Source organism: Motacilla alba, chromosome 14 (genome assembly GCF_015832195.1).
Source record: "Motacilla alba alba isolate MOTALB_02 chromosome 14, Motacilla_alba_V1.0_pri, whole genome shotgun sequence".
Taxonomy (NCBI): Eukaryota; Metazoa; Chordata; class Aves; order Passeriformes; family Motacillidae; genus Motacilla; species Motacilla alba.
The window spans coordinates 4211898-4227343 of record NC_052029.1 but is presented as its reverse complement, the minus strand read 5'-3'; the positions used below and the strand labels follow the sequence as shown (position 1 = coordinate 4227343).

Here is a 15446-nt window from a genome sequence, read left to right as displayed (position 1 = left end):
CAAGAGTAATTTGCCACATCCATTGAGGAGCATCTACTGACACTTGAAGGGGCAGATCTGCTTAGATTCCACGTAGGTGAGGGGGAGATTACAAAGTATTTCTAGCAAGCCTTTGCATTAAAAAAAAAAAAAAAAAACCAAAAAAACCCAACAAAACAGCAAAGAATCTACATTCTATGCTAAAAATTATGACCATTTTGCAGAATGACATTTCAACAAGCATCTGAAACACCACTCCTACATGTTGGGATGCATAATTATCCAAATAACCATGCTTCTTATCCATTTTTTCCTTGGAATTCAGTTCTTTATGTACATAAAAGGGATTGTTTAGTTCATAGAACCATAAAATGATTTGGCTTGGAAAGACCTTAAAGAACATCCAGTTTCAGTGCTCCTGCCCTGGACAGGGACATCTTTCATTGAAGGAGGTTTGCCAGAGCTCCATCAGCCTGACCTTGAAATCTTGCGGGGATGGGGCATCCACAGCATCTCTGGCCAACCTGTGCCAGTGTCTCACAACCCTCGCAGTATCAAGTTTCTTTCTGTAAACCTACTCTCAGTTTAAAATCATCCCCCTTGTCCTGTTACTCCATGCTCTCACAAAAAATCTCTGTCCATGTCTCCTGCAGGCTCCCTTCAGGCACTGGAAGGCCACCACTAGGACACTCCAAAGCCTTCTTTTGTCCTGGCTGAACAATCCCAGCTCTCTCTGCCTTTCCTTACAGGAGAGGTGCTTCATCCCTCTAATCATTTCAGTGCCACCCCCAGATTTGCTCCAACAGGTCAGAGAACGGGTCAGGCTGGAAAGGACCACAATGAGTCATCTGGTGGCAGCTCCCTGTTCCAGCAGGGCCACCCCAGAGCACAGGAGTGTGTCCAGATGGTTCTGGAATACCCCCAGTGAGGGAGACTCCACACCCTCTCTGGGCAATCTGATCCAGAGCTGGATGCAGAACTCCAGATGGGGTCTCACCAGAGCACAGTCCACGCACAAAGGATTTTGAACCACCTCGTTCCAAACCTGCATTCCTAAGTCTGTTTCACTGGATTAACAACATTTCCAAAGCCCCAGAAGTCCTGCTGTCAGAAGCAACCCCAGCAAGCTGCAGCTCTAGAACTGTGGGCAGTAGCAGCTCAGGAGCCGTGAAAATATTACAGACTCATGTTCTCAAACATTTTTAATAGGTGACTTTCTGCAATGATAAAAGCTACAGAAAGTCTAATTTTAGGATCTGTTCATCATTTGTGTCTGGAACATTTTCTTCTACATTTTATTTTGAGGCAAAAACAAATCACATGCTGGGTAGTTGCAATCTTTCAGTGATTTGCCTTAATGCATCCAGATACAGTATCGTGGATACCAGCGTTACATAAAGAAACTTCAAACAGTTGACAGGTACATTAAACCAAAACAAAATCAAAAGCAGATTAGCACACAAGCACTTTTCCATCAGGGAATCCATTCGTACAAGAGTCAAGTTCTACAGAGACATCTCCCTGCCCCTACAGTACAACTTCCCTTGCCCAGGGAGCACTGAGGGACGCTCTGCCCCGAGTCAGATCTAAGAGAGGCAAAGCTGTTTGAACCTTGCCTTCCCCAACTGATGTCTTGGTAACAGCATAAACCTTTACTCAAAAAGAGTTCAAGATACCTAATGATGCCTCTGTAGCAATACTTTGTCAGTAGCTGTTTCAGTAATAAATGAAAGTTAATGCACATTTCTAATTTCTGTATTAGCATTCACAACTCAGACATTATTTCAATATAAAACATATGGTGAAATCAAATTAGTAGTGAGAAAATCAACTCAAGCCATAGAGAAACTAGAAATTCACCATTAAATAAAAACTGCCAAGGATCATCACTTTTTTAAAAAGGAATAACAAATTCAACCAAAATAAAAGATTAGTGTGCAAATACTAGACTACTAATTACATAATGTACCTTTACAAAATTACATAATATGGGTGCAGCTTATTTCCCTGTTTGCTGTTTGAAAAATAGATTGTTTAATAACCCATCAAAGCTATCTGTAAACCACGGCAACAATAGAGCAGATGTTGACTGTTGTCTTGTGCCTCACAGACATAATTAAATACAATGAAGCACTCACGCACCCAAATAATGGAGGACAAACAAATACAGCAATGCTGCTCTATAAACATAATAAACCTCATTTACTGGGCACCTGCCTTGTATTAATCTGCGATATTTAAGCCAGGGAGGAAAACAGAGAAGAAGGTATTGATTTGCCTGCAGACCACAAAATCTACAAAGAATTCCTCGCAGTATTTAGGAGCTGTAACTTCCGCAATACTGATCCCCACACTGTTGACTTCCACAAGGCTCAGAGGGAATCACCTTCTCTACTGTGACCAGTACAGGACAGGCGCGTTTTCTGTACAAAAAGGTACCTGAATTTATGATCCAAAAAGGCTAAAGCACATTGTGCCTGCTGTGTAACAGAGTCTTAAGATGCCCGTGGAAAAGCAGGTTCCCTTTGATTGCAAAACACATTCCCTGCAATTATTTCCTGCCCCCTCTCCCAGCCTGCTTTTAAAGAGGCAATGGAAAGCAAAGATTAGCTTCCATAACTATCCAACCAAGTGGTTTCCTGCTAGGACAGTGTCCCATAACATTATTCAATACTCTGGTTCACATCAAAATTTCAGAGATTTTTAAAAAACATCCTTCTTTATCTTGATTTCTATAATCAAATGTAGATACATATTTTCTTTCATGATATCATTATTGTTCCACTATTTGAAAAGGATAGTTGTGTAAATAAATACAAAATTAAGTACCTAATCCTGCAGTTGCTATTAAGAAATAAAGTTTACAGGCAAAAAAGCAACTTCAAAAATTATCACTCATGTGTATTGTAGAGGAACACTGAAGCTTATTTTTGTTAATAAAAACAAAAATTATTTTAAAATGATAATATTAAATATTATTATTTGTTTTTATTTTAGGTAAAGAATATAAAACCGCTTTCCTTACTGCAAATGTATTTTGCCTTTAGATTTCATTTAGTTATTTCTAAGAAACAAGACAGAATATAATGTGATCTGCATCTCTTTATGGTAATAAAACCGTGCTAGTCTCCTTCTATAGACAACACTATAAAGCATAAATCCAAATGGAAAACAAATGGAAGTATAATGCCACTGTGAAGCAAACCAATCAACCCTAAAACAGCTGAGATAGATCTCATCCAGTAGTTCATTCATTCTTTATAGAAAAGAAATGAAAATATTCCTAGGTGTATCGGATTAAAAAAAGAAAAAAGAAAAAAAAAAACCAACCACCCTCAGCAGCTCTGAAAGGTTGTAAAGCACTAAATTCCTTTGATTTATGAGGCAGCGTCCACCGCACTGAGCAAAACAACTCAGCATGCCAGGACCCTTTTCCCTGAAATTCCTTTATTAACACAGCCCGGCTCTGCGAGTGAACAAAAGCAGTGGTGCGGGGTGTATAAATCATTAATACTCTGCCGTGCAATGGCTGAATTTCCTGTGTGAGCTGGGAAGCCTTCCTGCACAACAGGGATTTTGGGCTTGGAATTGGCTGCTATGAAATGTACTTCATCATCCGCCGTGTTTGACGCTTCCCAATAGCTTTGTACTTTTCCTCTCCTTTTTCTCCCCCAAGCCCGGCAACTGCAATAGAAATTTATTGGATTTTATGTCTGCAAATAAAAGGAAGAGAAAAGCAGGAAAGGAGCAAGCAAGCCCATTTAGAAACAGAATCCTTTCCCTTCAATTTAAAGGCAGGTTGTATGCAAGTAAAATCCAGTACTGAGAAATTAATCTGGCATTTTAATAATTTTTAGTTTGCCACGCTAAACTGAAAAAAAAATTTAAAAATCCAATCAAAGAGGGTTTACCTGTAAAAAGAAAAAAAATCAATTATCACAAAAGATGTGACTCCTCCTTAAGTAATTAGGAATACTTAATCTTCTATTGAAGCATTTATTTCTTTATTTTAATAGCAGGCTGGAACAAGGGCACAGGAACTCCTGAACTCTGCTGTTTCAGTGTTTTTACTTTTGGTGTATCAAAAAGCTTTCCAAAGAGCAACAGGCAATTTCACATTCGCATGCCAAGCCTGGTATTCCAAGTGAACCTGGCAGTGATGGTATCAAAGGGAAAGGACAAAGTAAACCAAGCCCCTTGGAATTGCAGTTTCTGAACGCTCCTGTATTTTTGCAGCGAGACACGCTGAACTTGGTAGGGAATATCAAAACTACTTATCCTGCCCCTGAGGCATGTGTAATACAACAACAGCAAAGTTGAATGTTTTCGTAAACTTTGAGGTGAAATAGCCAGTAATCTTGATGAAACGTTCTGTGCTAAAACATTCCTGTTGGGGCTGGACTTGGGAAAACCAAGGAGCATGACAGACAGAGGAATGCTGAAAAAGCAGTCTCAAACCATATGCTACCCATCAGGGAAAATGACGCACATTGCAAAGGTAACCGGGATCCAGTCAGCGTTCCAGCCAGGCCAGAGCACCACTCCAAAGGTATCCAGCATCAATTCCAAAGGTATCCAGCATCAATTCCAAAGGTATCCAGCATCAATTCCAAAGGTATCCAGCATCAATTCCAAAGGTATCCAGCATCAGCACCCCCAACAAACACATTCATCCCATCTAAGCCATAAATATTTGAGGCACTTGGAATGCTGCTTTGCAAAAGTTAGCAAGCTGAAGTCAGAACAGGGAAACATTCCAGTGGGCCATTTTACACTTCTGCAGCCATCCAGCAGACTCGAGATTACAGGAATAAGCCTGCAATGCATGCAGGAGTCCCTCTGCATTACACAATAATGACATCCTGAGCGGAAATAAATGAAGCCCCTGCAGTGCTATTCTGTCAGCTTTTGAAAGTAAATAACTTCACTTCTGACAAGTCAGAGACATTTTTTTCCTCCTCCTGCCACAGAGCATTAATTGAGCCATGCAGCCATGTAACATCCCAGAGACAGGACTAATACATGACAAGGAAGAAAGCTTACAGAGGGGACACTCATGGAATATACGGGCTGCCTAAGTTCTTTTCACCCCCAAATTTTCACACTAGCTCTGTTTTGGCAAAATCTTCTTCTCAGGGAGAACTTTTAGCCTTGTTTTTGCCTCCCTTAACAATGTTTACTTTAACTTATTTCAAAGAAATACTTACATTTCACACTGCTTTATGAAAGATTGTGCTTATCATAAGCGTGTATTTTAAAACTTCTTATCTTTTCTTGTTGGATAAATGAAGCTCCATGCTCATAATCAATATCTGTAATTAACTATTTCATGTACAAGACTTACTGTCCACTACAGAGATAATGATGATTGCTATAAAACAAAATGTTATGAGAGGCAAAACCAAAGTAAACTTTAAAAAGACATCATAATTATAATAAAGATTACTGCAAGTCAGTAAGGACTTGAGGCAAGGCATATTGGACCTATAAGCATAGATACAAACCACAAATATGAGACGACAGTATAAAATTAATGTACAGTTACCCAAAAAAAATCATATTCAAGATATTATAGTTAGAAAGAGCAACAATTTCTGGTGCATTTTGAAATAAATGGTTAAAAGGTAAATTTAAAGATGGTCCTAAGATGAAAGCACTTGCATTCTTATTCACGAGTACCTGAACATCTTAAGTATTTCAATTTTGAAGTACCACAGAATTTCTTTCCATATCTGGAGGAAAAAAGTAAAAATCAGTGACTCACTGTGAGCAAAAAATAATTCACTGAACACTTCAGTTCTTACTACAGTATCTAATTTTGATTCTGCCTGTGTTCAACACAACGAGAGAGAGCAGGATCAAAACACTGCGAGATCTCTCCACAGCTGGAGCCTGCTCTAGTGCAAAAGACCAAAGGCCCAACTACAACCAGTCAGGATAGCACAGACATTAGATATGCTATTTTCTCTAATTAAATTCACTGGGCTGCTGCACTGACAGAGTGGGAGGGGAAGCAAAATGTAAAAGAAGTCAATGGTGCTGCACTAGGCAACTCCGAGGGAAATGAGCAATGCCAGCAAGGAAATGACAGCAGGTTCTCAGGAGGGCTCTTGCACTACACATCACACTTTAAAACTGATAAATCAATCGCACATGCACCTTTAAAAGGCAGGAAAGCTTGAAGGATTCTTGGAGGGTGTTGACTTCTCCTTTCCACCAACATTATTCTAACTCTATAAAACAAGGTGATAAATTCCAGTGTCACAATTTTTATCACTTTCATTTATACCACCTATTAAAAACTTCAAAAATATTTTTAGCAGGACTAAAATTAACATCATCATAGTACTTATTTACCAACTCAGAAATACACACATTGAAAAACCAAAAAAGATCACAGTAGTTTTGAATGGCTACGGTCAAAAAAATCTAAAACTGAAATATCTATTGGCTGCCCTGAGAAAAACCCCCTGCTTACATAACCACCACACACTTTCCTTGGCATAAAATACCACACCACTTTTTTCTTTTTTTTTTCCATTTTCTTTTTTTTCCCCCAGAAAATATCCATCCATATACATATTTAGCAAATAGAATGAATGGGGATAACTTACAAATAGCTCACAACGGAATATCCAGGCATCCCTTTTCGGATAAAGCCTTTTAAATTGTTCAAAGAGGTCACTTAGTAAAAAAATAATGGTTCTAAGCCAAAAATATTCACCTGCTCCTGTCACACGGAAGCTCCTTTGCAACTGCTCTTGCTCTTTTAGTCCAAAGCAGCAGGTAACCTTCTTGACAGATTCTTCTGGTTTGTTGAGGAGTTTTTGTGTTTGGAGTTGGTTTTCTTTTCTTTTTTTTTTTTTTTTTTGGTTGGGGCTTTTTTCCCCCCTTCTTCTAGTATTTAAAGAGGAGAGTACTTCACTAAAGCACCTCCCCTCCTTTTGTGAGAGTTTGACCTTGTTTGACAAGGCTGGAGTTAAATGCCCCAAACTAGCTCTTACTCAGAATGAGAGCTGCTACAGCACTTGATCTCTAAGCCACTTCTCATTAGCCTCTGGAAAACAACGGAGCAGCTCTTGGGAGACAAAAGCTCTGTAAACGTGGAAATTGGGCTTCAATCACAGGTGGAGTCACAAGCACCAGCTCTCGAGTTTGTTGGTGAATGCCAAACGATCTGATTTACCCAGATCAGGATGAACAGCAAGACATCATTCCTGAAATCCGCATTAGCAGCACTCCTGGACGCAACAGCTGCACTTCCACCTTTTGAGGTCTGTTTCATTCATACACTAAAATTCCCTCGGAGTGCCACAGTGCCCCCTTAGGTACAAATGCATCCACAGGATATGGTCTGCAGCATGGCAGCTCCTTTTTTGTTTCAACAGAGTGCTATAATGTGTCTGACATAGCACAGCCTTTTACCCTACACATTTGAATAAACAAGCACTGTGTTTCTCTTGGGGCAGCAAAGCTGGTTAAATGAATCAGAAAACCCTGAAAATATTGCCTACCCTCAGTCCATCAGCTACTGGACAATTATTCAAGGCCCAGCTGTAAGAAAAACAGATGGTGAGTGAGCATTAGTACCGTGGACTTCTTTGCACTCATGCAATCACAAGCAGAGGTTGTACGTTCTCACATGAAAACTGCCATGAAACAGCAGAGAGAGGAACAAAATTGTGCAAAGACTCCAATTTATAAGATAACAGACGCTGAAAATTTTCAAGAACTAAAGTCAGATTAACTGATTTTACAGGAGAGCCACAGAATGAGTACTATCAAAGGACCAGGCAAAGAAAGGCAGTGATCTCATGATTGGTTTAAGCAGTGTCACCATATGACATCAGTTATTGAATTCAACTGACATACCTGAAGCTTTCCTGAAGCATACCTGAAGAATCACCAAAGTATTAAATGCAAAAACTAGATGCTCAGAACTGTAACTGCAATGGTGGCATTCAGCAATTGATGTGCTTTTGCTCTATTAAAGAAAGTTAAACTGTATCCGGGAACTGTTTGAATTGTTCATCCATTCAACTTTTTACACGATTTTAGCACAAAGATAATCTGTTCTAATCCTTATTCCATTATTGACACTATTGACTACATCAATTGAAATTGCTACCAAATAAATCAATGTTGAATTAAGCCATGAAGAAACAATGTGATAAAAAAATCTTTCAGGCTCCTATAAATCATCAGATCCAGAAGCATGACATACGTAACTGAGAGGGGAATTCAGCTTTTCTCCATAGCCATAATGCTTAAGGCCCAAACAAAATTACACTAATTTACCATGTAAGCAGTAATGGAATAGCTGGGGTAGAGATGGAGGTTTTGTTGGTTTCTGCTTTGTTTTCATGGTGGATTCTTTTCATCATTGATATGAGAGCTTGAGAGCTGTACCATGAACTACTTTGTTAAAGACAGAAAAGGTTGATATTGAAGTTTCAGTTCAATTGTTTTCGATCTGTGAATGTCCACTATGAGCAATTGCTCCATTTAAGAGGAATTACCCTCTGTACAAACCACTTCACTATTTAAAACAAAGCACATCTATCATCATTAAACAGAAAAAAAAAATACCAATTTTAAAATAATGACAGCAGCCTTGTACACCGTGACATGGAATATTCCGTGATGTTTCAAAACAAGTTTGTTTTGTCACTTTACTCAGAAAACCCCAACAGAATAACCAGAAAAACAGACCACAGCCTCCATTAATAAATCTCAAATCCCAATTTACCAGCGGTCGACATTTTGCTGCAAAAATTACTTCAGTTTACCATTTGACGTAAACTTGTGGTCAGAAACTGGGTTTTGCATTGATATGTCATATTAAGGAGAAGAGAAAATAGAAAATACATGCATGCAGCTGTTTCTCACCCATGAAATGGTACCGAAAGATAGGATGCACTACAAATGCAACTTCCCTTCTCCTGTATCTTTAAATATTGACACTATGGAAAACTCTCACCCAAATGCATCCACACTTTCCCAGCTGACCCTGTCCTTACAGTGACGCAGTGAAAACTTGCAAGGCAAAGCCCCACGTTCTCCCTCTGTTCAGTCCTGACACTGACACAGTCACTTTGGGGTGATGTTCTTTGAAAAGTCACTCTGGATTCCCATAGTTAGAACCATCTTATTAAGAATACGTCCACATCATTTCAGACCATTTCAAACAACTAACTCAGAAGCATTCTTCAGTTTCTGTTGGCTTTTTCAAGTTAATGTCTTATCGAGAGTTAATCTATAACATGACCTAGGCCTCTGTCCTTTATTCATCTTCAACTTTATTTTCAAGAGTTAAACTCAAAATATTGTTATGTAAAGCATCCTCCATACATAAACTGTTAAAAAAAAAATCAGTTCCTCATTTGACTCTTAAAATATTACACACATGTGTAAAGTGAAAGATATCAGAGCAAATACTCAAGTTTCTAACCCTGGAAAAAGTAGTACAGCACTTCTGTAGCACACCGTGGAAAACAGTTTATCCATTTATCCTAAACTAACTGGCCAAGTGATGTCACTTGCACAAAGAAATAGTGGCCAATTTTAAATGACTACAAAAGCACAGATTTTCCCAAATGATTCATTCAGCTCCACAGAAAACCAGCATCCTTGTGGCTATGAGGATAAATAACTATTTAGTGACAAAGACTGGCTTGCCCATCTTGAGAAGACTGTAATGCCCTTCACAGTCTTCCAAGAAAGACATATCTCCAACTGTAAAACTTATACCCGACAGAATACCCATGTAGATACACAAAAATGCGAACAATTATCTTCATAAGTTCTAAATAGGCAGCAAAGTTTAACAACTGAGTTATAACTCAGTTATAATACAGATGTCCGAGTTAATTTTAATTGAGGTGCAAGGGAGCAGGCATATCTCAAGTGCAATTTTTAGAGAGGAAAAAAAATACTTGATAGCTTCACAATATCTTTTTACTGCTGGTCACAGGTTGCACAGGCAGGGGGATTCACTAGTTATTAAGTTGCCACATAAAGCTTTTAGGTTACCTGTATTTAAAATCGATAGACAACTTGATAGAGAGAGAAAAGCATTTACAGCTTCACTAAAATAGCGATATTTGCACTATACATAAAAACAAAGTCTTTTTATTGGTTTGCTCTAAACTATCTGATAGGGGAAAAATAGCAAAAAACCCAAGCAGATTGTCATGGTAAAAGTTTATTAATGCTTTTCCAAAAAAAAGCAACTTCTTATTCCTTTACTCTTTAAAACCAGAACCATGTTATATTGGCTTTGCAGGTGATGTCAACTCGGTCCTCTCTGCCTGGATAATTTTGAGATAAAGTAGCATTGTTCCTAAAGAAATACTTAACCAAATGCATAAAATACGAGACCATATGTGAATTAAGAACACGATTATCTGACTCTCTAGGAATTCAGAATAACTAAAATGCCAACCAGCAATCAAAAGAAGCAACAAGCACAGAATTTTGAGCCTGCCACAATTTTAGCAGACTTTTCAACCTATTATATAATTGTGATCAGCACGCAGGATGATTCTAAACTGACAATAGGATTAAGGAGATGAGAAAGCAAACACTTAAAAAAATTCTTTCAGTGTGGCAGTTAATCCACTTAAAGAGTTAAAAATCATCCGCTAGATATAGCGCTTTGAAAAGTGCATTAGCAATCACTTCTCATCTTTCTCTCAGATGGAATAGATGCAGTTGAATTCCCTGTTTTAAAGTATTCATTAGAGTTGCACAGTTTCTTAAACCTTAAAGCAGTGCCATGCTATAGATGTGTTTGCATAATGATACTGCAATATCTCACTGAGGAAGGTTATTGGAGCACCCAACCTCATCTTTATGTTATCCCTTATCAGCTCCTTGTGTGGCCATGTTGACCTCTCACCTGAATTCCCATTTTTCCTTTCAGAAGCCCTATCTTTAACACATGACTTATTCTTTGACAAACTCAAAACAACAAATCCAGAACAAAACACAGGAGTACATTTCGTATGTAACCACTAAGTGCACAAGTCACACTGGATCATTAAAGCTGATCTATAAATGCCATTCCCAAAACAGATCCAGAATACAGAACTACCGAGAACATACATTTTAGTTATGGCATGCAAATTACTGAAATTTAAACACATCATATTTATCTGATGCAAATTTTAATTGCAGACATATGAATCCCTCCCACATGCATGGATAATCTAGGGCGCATGCAAGAATCTGTTATTATGCACTCCTAAGCTGGAAGTCAGAAATGGTTTATACTACACTACAGCAGAAAAAAAAAAAAACCTACAGAAGGGTTTTATCCTGAAAATACTGGAGCTCTCTTCTTTCAGCAGTAACAGAAAAACAAATGTACCTGAATAAAAATAAGCTTTAAGTCTATTTTATCTGTTCTTTAGGAACAAAAAGAAATACCGTACATCTTTCAGGCTTTTGTGGATGCAGAAATAAAGTTAGACTTTAGGGAAGTCAATACGCACAGAAACTGTAGTAGTGGAAGTTGGAAGAAATGCCCCTATTTGTTACAGTAGGCACAAGAATATTTTTTTCCTTCTGAAGTTTCAAGAGAAGTAACAGGATAGACAGGATTAATCATTTTTGCATGATAACATATTTCTGTCTTGGCTCTACACACTTACTAGATGACTCTGTAATGGTGGATTCAGTTATAAAATAGAGTAGGATACAGAGATGATTCCATATTACTAATTTAAAAAAAAAAAGTGCTATTATACAGTTATTTCACACTGTAGCAGAGAGGGGGTATGAAATATTAAATAATTTAGGAAGAAAGAGTGGGAAGAAATACTTAAAAAAATCCTCTGAGCAAAAATGAAATTAATTTAAAAAATCTGAAAAATTAGTAGAAATTGGTATTGTTTTGCTGATATCCAAACATTTTCTTTAAACCCAATCCAATATACTTCAGCAATAGAAGTGTTCTGCACAGATATATCTTTATAAATCATCGTTTTCCCTGTGAACTAAAAATCAGCTTGGCTTTAATCAGCAGCATGTTTTAACACAGACTTAAAATTCCTGTCTTCAAAGAAGGCTTAAACAAAATTGCCATTGGGCACATTTACATTGGAAGTATAATTTATGCCTGCAAGTGAATAAAGAGCAGTCCTTTATGGCTGAAACTCTGCTACAGCATCCACAAGAAACGCAGGCACAGCACTGTGTTAAATATCTATAAACATCTCCAACAGAGACACTGCAAAAAAAAATAAAAGCAACCAACACCAAAATACCAAAAGATATGCGAAGGCTCGATGCTCTGTTAAAACATATTTTCTACTCACTCTCACATTCTTAAGTGCAGGCACAACAGTCGCTCCACACGGTGGGAGACATTTATACAGTCTATTCACAGGAAAAATACCTCCCCGACTGCAAATCCCCCAAACGACGCTGACAAAGCAAGCACTGCGAGGAAAAGAAAAAGTTAAGCAAACTTACCTGCTGTAAGTACATAAAAGTCAAGGCACAGGAGAGCTGGGGACACATGCCCACATTCGGCAGTGCCACGCAGGTTGCACCCGTAAGGGGATGCTGCATGGTGTTGCTCTGAAGTCTACGTAGAACAAGTGAGGGGGCTTGCATGCAAGCACGTTTGCCCTATCTTGTCACTATGGGTTGGTTGTTTTTTTTTTTTTTCCTCTCCCTTTTGATTATTTAAATAAGAAACGGTGTTTCACGGATGCCTTTCCTCTCCCCAGCGCTAAGCCCCTACATTCGTTTGTCAGCTAAGGCAACTTGGTAGGTTTAAACTACGAATTTTCAGCCGAGAGGAAAAAAAGAAGACACAGCCTGCAGCCTATTGATGAGCAAATGGAACTTCCTCAATGACAGAGCTGAAGCTTGTCTCACAACAGTAGCTGCTGACTAGGAGAGAGAGAGAGAGACTCAGTGAGGCTCAGTCGGCTGGTGCTGATGCTGCACAGCTTCTCATTTGTCAAATGGGTCCTAGGGCAGGGTCTTTACCACTCACCAAAATTCAAATACTGCATTTTAAAAATCCCTGGAGAGGATAGGAAAGGAGAGAAAGTGGGCGCGCTGCATCGCAGGCATCCATGAGATCTGGGCAATTAGTGTCATTGCCCAGCTGGGACTGAATGCCTGTTATGATTCTGCACGCACACAGACACACTCACACCCTTCCCCCCTCCCAGGACTCACACCTGACTGGAAAAGGGCTTTCCCCTTCTAAGAACACAAGTATGAAGCACAAAGTGGGAAAGGGAAAGAATCTTGGCTAGTCAAGAGGATTCCGGCAAATACACAGCCCTATCAGCAAATGAGCTTTTTTAAAACACAAATTAATTTTCTGTCTACATTTCATTCGCTATCCAGCTTCCCAAAGAAGCCTAGAAAAGCATTACAGTGAAACTGTGCAGGAGCTGTGTAACCACTGCAGCAGAAACACTGGGAATGAGACTGAATTCTATGGCATACTGTGTCTACCTTACTGGGGGGAGGGGAGCACGCTTGGATAAAGACTGTATCTTAAAGTTGGTCTAAAGCCCATCTCATCTAAAATTACAAATTTATTTGACAGCTAGTCAATCTATTATCAAGGAGTGCCCTATCAGGTTACATGGAAAAATTACATTTGCAATTTTCAGAATTTAATGTTTACTTTCTACTTTGAGAACGATACCTCAAAATTAGTATTCCACTCTTGCCAGCTTTTTATTCACCCCCCCCCTTTATTTTATGGAGTAATAATTATTCATTAGTAGATCTAGTTAGTCTTTATGTAATAAAGTAGGATGTGACCTGCAAATCAAATAATTTATACTACAGCTTGTCCTTGAGGTCCTATATTACAGGTCTTTTTTTTTTTCCTGAGATACAACTCAAGTATAACAGAAGATATTACTATTTTTAATTAGAATTTGACAAATGAATTAAATATTAATTCTTCAGGAAAGAAGGTCAAATCTCAAAGAACCACCTGAGGTTTTGAAGGGGTTCCTTCTTTTAAAAGGACTCTGAAGAAGATTTGAAAACCACCTATTTATAGGATACATAATCCCCATAAATACACATCTGAGACCAAGAGTTTAATGTTAACAACAATAAGCAAATAACACACGTACAAGAAAAGTCTATTTCATCAACGGCATAACTGGTTTATATAATATTTACCCTTAAAAACAAATAATAGTCCCTGTTTAACTGGAAACAGAATCAAAACACGTCGCTGCAACTCAGGTGCTACATTAAAAAACAAAAATTTCTTTTTCATTCTACATGTGCACACACATACCTGCACCCACACAAGCCTCAGAGACTGATTTAGATCCACTAAGTCTTCTTCATGCAAAATGGAATATTTTCCAGCAGAATCAGTTATTACGTAGTTTTCTTTTTCAAAAGCAGTCAATGCAACAAAACCAATGTACTCATAACTCAGTAATCAACACCAAAACAATCATGCACAAACTTACAATAAAGGAACTGGGCTTGGCTTAGGAAATATCCATGCTTTTGCAGTTTATCATGGACTCATCAACTAAAACAGCCCAGATTATTTCATCACAAAAAAAGCACCCAAAAAACCCAAACAAAACCCCAAACCACCAACCAAAAAACCTCTCATGCCACAGAGCAACAGCAAGTGAGGAGGAGGAGGAGAAATGAACCCTCTCTGTGCCCTTTCTCCTTTTTTTCATTCTTTCTCTGAGCCTTAAGCAGTCTCCTGTTCTGGCAGGAGTATGTCATGCTTTTCTTCATTCTTTTTATTTTTTCTAGCCCAGAAAGGCTGTTATTCTGCAAATGCTCTAAGCTGAGAGAAGTTTCCCCTCAGTTCAGTTTCATATGAAATACCATAAATAATACATGGCACTTTAATGAGACCTTATCAGCATGTTTAATGAAAAACAAATACGTTATGTAAGGTAACCAACTCCTTCTACATTCTGTCAAAATCAAAGGCAGCATGCTTCCTAGCCAAACAGTTTGGAACTATATAAGCCTATCCAATTTCCCAAAGTGAGGTTCTGGAACATGGTGATGGTCAAGCAAAGCTTCTTCTGTCTACTGCACTATTTTACAGCTAAAAGGACATCCATAAAACAGATTAAATTCTTAAAAGCAGTGTGTTGAACAATTACTTCAAGAGAATTTAGCACTGTCAATGTAGCTAACAGTCATTGCAAAAGTGAATTTCTCATTGGCCTTTTATCCTTAATTTTCACCTAATTCGAAGTCAGAAAAACATGACTCACAAACACTGATTCCTGACATTTACATAATTATGTTATTAAAACCAGAACAGCAATATCTTAACTATCCAAATCATCTATACACAGAGAAACAATAAACATACATAATTCAGTAGTGTAAGAGACCTAAAAAAGAAACACAGTTCTTTAGCCTGATATATGCTCCTTCAAGAGATGCAGGGGAAAGTCATTACCAATTTTCATCCCTTCCAAGGATAA

General features: G+C 38.3%; 1 protein-coding gene across 38 annotated transcripts in view; it reads right to left on the bottom strand.

Moving 5' to 3' along the window:
• Nucleotides 1-15446, bottom strand: part of RBFOX1 (RNA binding fox-1 homolog 1) — a 1167310-nt gene that overhangs the window by 249939 nt on the left and 901925 nt on the right. For 2 of the 38 annotated variants that reach the window (XM_038151491.1, XM_038151492.1), the window contains exon 1: nt 12457-13689. The exons of 34 other annotated variants lie outside the window; for them this stretch is intronic. Coding sequence is in view for 1 of the 4 variants with exons in the window: in XM_038151482.1 (XP_038007410.1) it covers nt 12457-12600 (144 nt within the window). In the remaining 3 variants the exon portion in view is untranslated. Of the gene's footprint in view, nt 1-12299; nt 12401-12456; nt 13691-15446 lie in introns of those variants that run through there. 2 more of the 38 variants (XM_038151482.1, XM_038151505.1) reach the window with 2 other exon arrangements.